The sequence below is a fragment of the Cannabis sativa genome, chromosome 4 (assembly GCF_029168945.1).
Source record: "Cannabis sativa cultivar Pink pepper isolate KNU-18-1 chromosome 4, ASM2916894v1, whole genome shotgun sequence".
Lineage (NCBI taxonomy): Eukaryota > Viridiplantae > Streptophyta > Magnoliopsida > Rosales > Cannabaceae > Cannabis > Cannabis sativa.
In genome coordinates, this window is record NC_083604.1 from 51,381,878 (window position 1) to 51,390,361 (window position 8,484).

The 8,484-nt window shown below is 30.0% G+C and overlaps 1 protein-coding gene across 1 annotated transcript; it reads right to left on the reverse strand.

Moving 5' to 3' along the window:
• Window positions 1-1,698: 1,698 nt before the first annotated feature.
• LOC115714928 (2-C-methyl-D-erythritol 4-phosphate cytidylyltransferase, chloroplastic) lies at window positions 1,699-5,946 on the reverse strand. Its single transcript, XM_030643687.2, has 12 exons — window positions 5,750-5,946; window positions 5,473-5,549; window positions 5,255-5,326; window positions 4,859-4,914; window positions 4,124-4,203; window positions 3,862-3,944; window positions 3,440-3,517; window positions 2,757-2,825; window positions 2,424-2,492; window positions 2,244-2,290; window positions 1,960-2,050; window positions 1,699-1,845 (listed from the first exon to the last, which is right to left on the reverse strand). Exons 1-12 carry the CDS (start codon window positions 5,871-5,873, stop codon window positions 1,774-1,776), a joined length of 918 nt encoding a protein of 305 aa, XP_030499547.2. The 5' UTR covers window positions 5,874-5,946; the 3' UTR covers window positions 1,699-1,773.
• Between the last annotated feature and the right edge of the window lie 2,538 nt (window positions 5,947-8,484).

The window sequence follows — 8,484 nt, forward strand, 5'->3', positions numbered from 1 at the left end:
AATGTTGGTATTGGCTTGAAGTTGTATTGGAATTAGTAATAAGTTTAGTAAAATTTTTTGAATTTTTAAGTATGTAATTATGTAAAATATACTTTCGTAATATGATAATATTTAAAAATATTATTTGTAAATTATATTTTTTTTTGTTAGGGGCCTATTTTTTAAAATTAGAACAGGGCCTCCAAAATATTTGAGACGGCCCTGGTTTTAAATAAAGTATGTATTATTGTAAGTTATTTATTTAAATTAAGTTTATTATTAATTTTAAATCACTTGGCTTATGGACCCCGATTAACAAAATTAGTATATTGTAATCACGACACGTAGCGTTCCTTTGAGTAGGACGTTACATTAATGATGACTACAAGTGAGATACGATGATAACATCAACTTTAAATGTAGTAGTGACTACAAATAAAAAATGGTGATGACAATTATTTTGAAGGTATTTTTTTACGTGCTCTCTTTTTTATATACGAAATTATATAATAATTTTTTAGAATTCTCTATATAGATTTCTTATTTTTTTAGTAAATATTTTTTTAAAAAAAATTATACATAAAAATATGTTTGAAATTATTTGATATAATTTTATTACTCAATTAATATTTATATATTTAATCTAATTTTTCTATAAACCACTACAAAAAAATCTTACTTTTAGTCACAACAAAATTTGTGACTAAAGATAAAAAAAGTTATGGCTAATTATAAATTATCATTATTGTGTTGTGATTAAAAGGTCTGTAGCTAAAAGTATTAGTCACAAAAATTACAATTTGTTGTGATTAAATGTGTTTTTAGTTACAATATTTTTTGTGGCTAAAATTAAATTAGTGATAACTTGTAATTAAATACTATGTTTCAGTCACAAGTAACTTTTTGTTGTGACTAAAAGTCACATTTAGTCACAAAAAATTTATGTTGTAACTAAAAGATTGTCACTAAAAGTAGCAATTTTTTATAGTGAACAACCGAGAGGCACGACCATTTACTCCCATAGTTTACTAGTTATAAAATATATTGACTCTTGGTTGCAAATAAATACATAAGTTTAATTTTTAGCGGTAATAATACATAAATTATAATTTTAAAAATTCTGTTAGACTATAAAGTCTTAAGTAAATTATTATGGGACAATCCCAATCCCTGATTAATGCAAGTCATTAAATTTTTATTTTTAAAAAAAAAAAAATAATTTAAATATACCAATAAAAAAAACACATGATAATAACTTAAACATTTAACGATTAAGTACTTACATAGTTTCAAAAATATAACTTTTTACTATCAAAAATTAATCTTAGATATTTATTTGCAACTGAAAGTTAAAATTAAATATTTATGCCGCAAATTACTTAAAAAACAATTCCACAGCTCACCCACGACACAAAATGGAACTCCCCTAACCACTGTCGGATCATTGTGACCCCAATGAAAGAGCCATTTATAAAATTTCTCACTTGAAGAGTCCTAAAAGTAGCATGCATATCATAGAAATAATCAGCAATAGGTGGTAAAATTTATATAGATCAACTACAAATGTTGTCATTCATCAAAAAAAAAAAAAAAAAAAAAACTACAAATGCTGTCACATATTTGTACTATTTGTTTCATTTTACTCATTAGTAGTTAGACTTAAGTCCTATGATACCCTTTAATGTTATTATTTTATATTGGCTATAGATAGATGCAAACTTCACAAGAAATATTTCCTCATAACTATTATTTTCAGATTACAAAGAATGTGAAAGTACAACAAAAAATGAATATTTATGCAACAGCCTTCACAGAGTTCATACTCAATATTCTCTCCGCAAGCAATAAATCATCTGGAGTAGTAACCTGCAAAAGATTTGACCACTTTAAATATTTATTTTGAAAGGGACCACTTTAAACTTGATTACTTTTTATAGAATTATAGCTTCCATATGAACAACAAAAGTGAAAGTTTAGTACCTTGATGTTGGTGTAAGCACCTTCCGTTATATATACAGGATGTCCAAGGTGTTCCACTATAGACACATCATCAGTCACTTCCAGATTTTCCCTGTAGACAAGTTTAATGCATACTATATCAAAATTTAAAGAGAAAGTACATTGGTCATTTTACAATGTGTATGAGGAATTTCTTCTAACCAAAGTAACCTCACTGTTCAGGCTTGAAATTAAATTGAGATGGTGGAAGTCAATTATCTAACTTTTTTTTTGATGAGGTGGTGAAAAGATGAGTAAGTGGTTACCTATTTACAAGCTCAAATCCTTCCTTGAGCAACTCGGGTTTGATCACCTGTACAAGACAATTGATAGGCATCCATGAACATTGACCGATCATTATTATTTGAAGTGATGTTAAATTACGAAATGAAGCAAGAAAAGAACAAAAAAGAAACGAAAAGAAACTTAAAATTAAAATTAAAAACCTGGGGTGTCTGCATTTCCCAAAGTTTTTTCCTGTCCAACGTTTTAGTTACAAAAGATGCATTGTTTGCCTGCACCATAATTATTAAACAACTTTCAAAATAAACAAGGTGAAAATATTAGGGGATTTTACATTTAATATGGAACTCATGCAATTAATGCCTATAAAACAAGATAGGTAGACATAAATGGTTATTTCAAAGGCAGGAGCTAGATCTTGCTCCTGAATGAAACACGTTTATAATAATATCAAAACTGAAATCGGCCTAAATCCAATAATTAAAACAACTAATCATATAAAGGAAATAAACATGGGTTTAACATGCATTCACTACCTCTTTGATTGTAGCTTTGACAGGAACACCAAGTACAGCTGCTCCATGCAACCAACCATCTTCAATGACCTAATATGCAAACCAGTAAACTTACTCAGCCTCTTAGAGCAGAATAATTCACGGAATGTATTCAAAGTTCAAACTTTGAAGTAATGTTTTGAGATAATTTGCATTATGTATAATTATAATTATAATTTCTTATGCTTATAGTTGGCTTATTAAATGGACAGTAAGTCTTCTCAATTAACTTTGAAACGTGCCCCCAACATGCCTGCATATCCACAGATGCAACTGAGAATGTCTCAGATATAGTGTCATAGCATGCTTGCATTTCCACGAATGCAACCAAGAACTTTCCAGAATACTCTGAGTGATTCTTTAGTGAATATGACGTGACATGTTTCTTACGCAGCATTTCTCATATTTGATTTGGGTTGTCATCACATAAAATAAGATTTTTCTATGCAACGCAAATTTTACAAGTAATGGTCAAACAATTCCATGAATCAATCAGGAAAATATGCAAATACTATTAGCATGTACTTGACAAGGAAGGAAGAAAGAAAGTGATGGTGCAGGATTTGATACTGAAGATTCATAACGTTCTTGTACATTAAAAATTACCAGAATAAACTTAAAACTAATCCAATGAGTTATAAAGTGCATAAAATATGTTCTCACACCTTTTTAACTTCTTCTGTTGTTACCAAAGGTCTAGCAGAATCGTGAATGCACACAAGCTTAGAGTTTGGATCAATTGCCTGTAAAAAGAATATGCAGCACTACTATTAAAAGGCCATTTAATGTAGAATACCCCAAGCATAAAACCAACATAACCAACTGCAAGAGATTAAATAATATAGCCACTAGTACACGTCTTAAGATGCAATTCAGAACTATATGTTAAACTGGTAAAAATGAATATAATATCCAGATAAGGGAAACAAACATAAAGTAGTTATCGGTGTATCTTATGCTAAAGTGACATCCAAATAGAAAGAAAGCAGGACAAAGAAACACTAATCTGACAAATGGACCACCGAAAATATATTTGGAAAGAATGCCAAATTTAAAATAGGAATATGGAAAGCAAAAAATTATGCACCTGAAGTCCACTATAAACTGAATCCTGTCTTTCCTTTCCAGGCAGAGCGAATTTAAGTCCAACATGGATCTTGACTTTGGAATCTGAAACATTACAAGTTGCTAAGTGGCTTTAGCTCCAATTTACATAAAAAGAAAATACTTTTTTACTTTTAAGGAAAATGCATGTCACGAATATGAAGCCAATTACAGAGAGAGAGAGAGAGAGAGAGAGAGAGAGAGAGAGAGAGAGAGAGAGAGAGAGAGAGAGAGAGAGAGAGCACCTTCAAAGATATCCTCGTAAGAGGGATCACAAACTACAACAATTTCAGTCACTTCAATCATTTTAGAAAAAGTGTAGAAGCTGCAGGGAAACAACTCAGAATTATCCTCAAGAACACAATAACAAATGAATAAAATAAAAGGAGAAAGAATGCGCGAACAACTCAACAATTGTCTAAATGGTATAAACACTATAAAGGTCTCAACTAAGCCACTAGGTTTGGTCTTCTGGTGAGGGGAGTTGGGTATTAAGCACAATTGAGATGAGACCAAGGTTTGAGCCTTGGATCTCGTAGTGTTGAGAGATTCCTAGTATTAATTAAGCACCATGTGTGCCAATGATCTAAACACGTCTCATCTAGGACCATGGAATCTAGATAAATACCACAAAGAATTAAGAAAGTTACTTTTACTTCCAACAAGTCATAAAAACTCATTACGTTCACAACATTAGTGTGCTGGACCAAACTCAAAGCTCAAATGATACATTTTGATTCATTATTTTAATGATAAATATCAATGTGAAATCATTACACAACAAAATTGTTGCATGTTTTATGGTTTGGCTGATTTTTTTTCTCTTGACTATTTCAAATCCGAAGTTTTAACTTTTAAAAGTTAAACTAAAGCCAGGATTACCATACGAACACGACTTCATTTCGAAATTCGTAAAAAGAAAGCTGAAGTATCATCTACTAGTGCAAATTGAAAGTAAAATTGAGTTTCAGTGAATTTACCTATACAGTGCAATTGGTTGCCCTAAAAGTGGAAGATACTGCTTTGGCATGTTGGCCTATTGTACAACATAACAAAACCATACGATGGTAGGTGAGAAATCAACAGCCTGCATGCAATAGGGACTTACGAGACATATGGGAAATAACCAGAAATATATAACAACTATATTACAAGACATCCTTGCTCAAAGGAAACTGCTTTTCTACAATAGCAGTGGAGAGTTAAGACAAATGTATGACCCTTCTAATTTTGTGATAAAATGTTTCTTAATCTCTCCTGATACAATAACAATTTTCAGGAAATGGAATATAATAGTAAATTGAATTGAACTGAGTTAATACAATAACACAGGTCTCAAGTGAAATGGGTCATAGAGGAAAACGAGCAGGACTTACCCCCATCCGTTTACCCTTCCCACCTGCCAGAAGAACCACCGAAACGCTTTTCTTTTCCACAACACCAGGCTTCTACATTGTTATATGTATATTATAATATAAATAATAGAACCTATTACGACAAAGAGAATACATTTTTATATCTGATGAAACCCAAATCATTGTTTCGAAAAGAATAAATTTTGATAAGTCATAGAATTCGTATGTCTGAATCTTACTTGGCCAACATTTGCAGAGCAGCGAGCGAACCTTATCTTGGAAATTCTGCATTTCCCCCTGAATCCCACCTCATGGACTAAACACCCAAGAAGATAAAAAGGAAAAAAGAAAAGAAAAAGTGATCGTAAATACACTTCCAGACAAAAATGAGAGTGCAAAATAAGCGAAGTTTGGTGGCATAATAAAAACAACCCAATTCCCAATTCGTGTTATGATGAAAACAGTGATCATGTGAACTGATTTTGCGGGGTTGGAGAAGAAGCTTGAAATACTTGCCTGGGAATCGAACAATGGATTGAGAGGATGGGCGAATAGAAGGAAATAGTAGAGGAGCAGCATTGTAGGAAGAAGAAGAAAGAGAAGCAGAAGAGAAAGTAAGGTCCATTGCAAGTAACGCCATGTTGCGTTTTTCTCTACTGACTTTTTTCTTTTCGGAAATGGAGAAAAGTGTTATAATAAATTAAGGTATGGAAGTTGGGCAGCCACACACACACAAGCATTTAAGGGCCTATTGTCTACCCTATTATTGCTGCTCTAAGTTTTGCCCCCGCAAAGGTTTGGTTTCGATTAGGCATTCCATTCAATTTAATTTTTGAATAATTAGTAATTTTGCCTTTTAAATTTGGGTCTTTTTTATTTTTACACATCAAAACAATTTTTTTTTTTTGTATTTTTACGAAATTTTACATAGAAACCCAATTGCAACTAACACTGCAACTTAAATTGCAACAAAAAATCGTATAGAAACCCCTATTGCAACTAGCGTTACAACCACTTTAGAAACTCAAACTGTAAATTTGAAAAAAAAAAATTATAAAAATAGTATATGGGGTAATTCCCCTTTAAATTTTGAACAATATTAATTTTTAGCGATTAAAATATGCGGCTTGTTAAAAATTAATTTAGATCGTACCCCTCAAAATAAAAGTGAGAAAAATTAATATTTTTTTAGTAAATCTTAAAAATTAATTTAGATCTTAAGAAAAATCATTTTGAAAGTTCAAAAAATTAAAAAAATAAATTAAAATTTTAAAACTAATTAAGCAATATAAAATTATTTAGTTTTCATTAGAAAATTCATTTAGATATTAAAAATTTAATTTGTAAAAATTAAATTTAACGGAAACAAACTTGAGTATATTTTATTTTTATCAGAAAAATGTAGATTTATTTAAGTAAATATAAAAAAAAAAAATATATATAGTTTAATTTATAACTTCTTTTCATAATAATTTTATATTTTTATTGAATTTTCAATTGTTTTTCATTATTTGTGAAGATATAAGTTTATAAATATATTAAGTTTGATTTTTTCTTTAAAATTTTTAATTTATTTAAGTTATTTATTAGATTTTTAATAATTTCAGTTTAATTTTTTAAGATAGGTGATAAATAAAATAAATTTTGAATTCTTTTAAGTAAAATTAATAATTTTTTTAATTAATTTAATATTTTTATCCAATTGTTTAATAATTGTTTATTATTTTTTTTGAACTAATAGAATATTACTCGTTAAAAATAAAATATTATAATTTTTAAAATTAATTTTTTAATAAAAAGGGGCAAGATTTTGTATAGGTCAAAGTTTAGGGGTTAAAAATGTTAATTTTTAATTAGGGTAGATTCAATCCAATCCAATTGAACCGAACCGATCTAATCCAATCCAATTACAAAAAATTAGATATCCAATTATAATTGGATTGGATTGGATGCTAAAAGTTGGATTCTAATTAGATTGGATCGTTTATTGGATGTCAATCTCAAAATTCAATTAAAAATCGATCAAATCCAATTACATTTATATATATTAAAAAATTACTTATATTGATTTATATAATAAAAAACTAAAAAAAAAAACTCAAAAGCTTTATTAATTAAGAATTTCGTTCAAAACAATAGAACGTACTTTAGCGGAACAATCCTCCAACTGAAGCACACAACCTGTAGAGAAATAAGAGTCTCTTGCCAAGCAATAAGCCAACTTGTTTGCAGATCGTTTAACAAAACACAACTCAATATATGGGAAAACTAAAAGCAAATTACGGACATCTTGAACATGTAAACCAAATTGAGAAATCATAGAAAAATTACTTTGGATAGCTTGGACACAGACCAAGCTATCTGTTTCCAAAATAACGTGGTCTCATGGATGATATGCAATCCAGCTTAAAGCTTCTTTGATGCCTATTATTTCTGCAATTTCAGGTTGAACCCGACGAATCTTCCCCTTAGTGAAAGCTTCTAGCATATTGTTAACTCAAACTTTTCGATCTCCTTGTTTTGATGATTAGCAAATATTTGAATATTATTTGTTACTAATGATTTATTGATTTTATAGCAAATTTAAAAGAGAAAATAAATATTTTGGTATTTTTACCAAACTTTTAAAAGCAACACTAAATGGACTCAACAAGCATATCAAGAGCAAAAGATTCATCAAGGGATCAACAACTCAAGACCCTATTCAAAAGAGGTCTTCAAAATCCCAAAGTCAAAAAGTCAACCCGAAAGTCAAAGTCAAAGTCAAAGTCAAAGTCAAGGTCAACTCTCGGGAAAAATCAACTTGGGATCAAAAACATGCAAATCAAGCTAGGAGGATCTTCTACATCAAGACTACTCAAAATTAAATGGTATAAATCTACTTTAGTCTTGTTAAAGTGATTTGCATAGCACACTAAGTTTTTATAAATTTGAATTTTGGCCCATTCACTAACTTGTGCAACAAGTTTTCTCACACGATAGTTCAAAAATTTTTTTGATTGAATTTCTAAATTACATTTTGTTTAACTAAGAGAACAAAGTTGGAATTTCTGGAATCGGATAATCGAGTAAGAAGTTATGCGCGTTTAAGTCCCGAAAAATGGCACTTTTGCCTCTGGTCAGTCATCCGGAATTCTGGATGGCAACCGGAATTCCGGTTGTAATCAATCCGGAATTCCGGTTCCCATCCGGACTTCCGGTTCATGGCTGACCCCACCTCGGGAAACGTGCTAACGGCTATAAACGGCTAG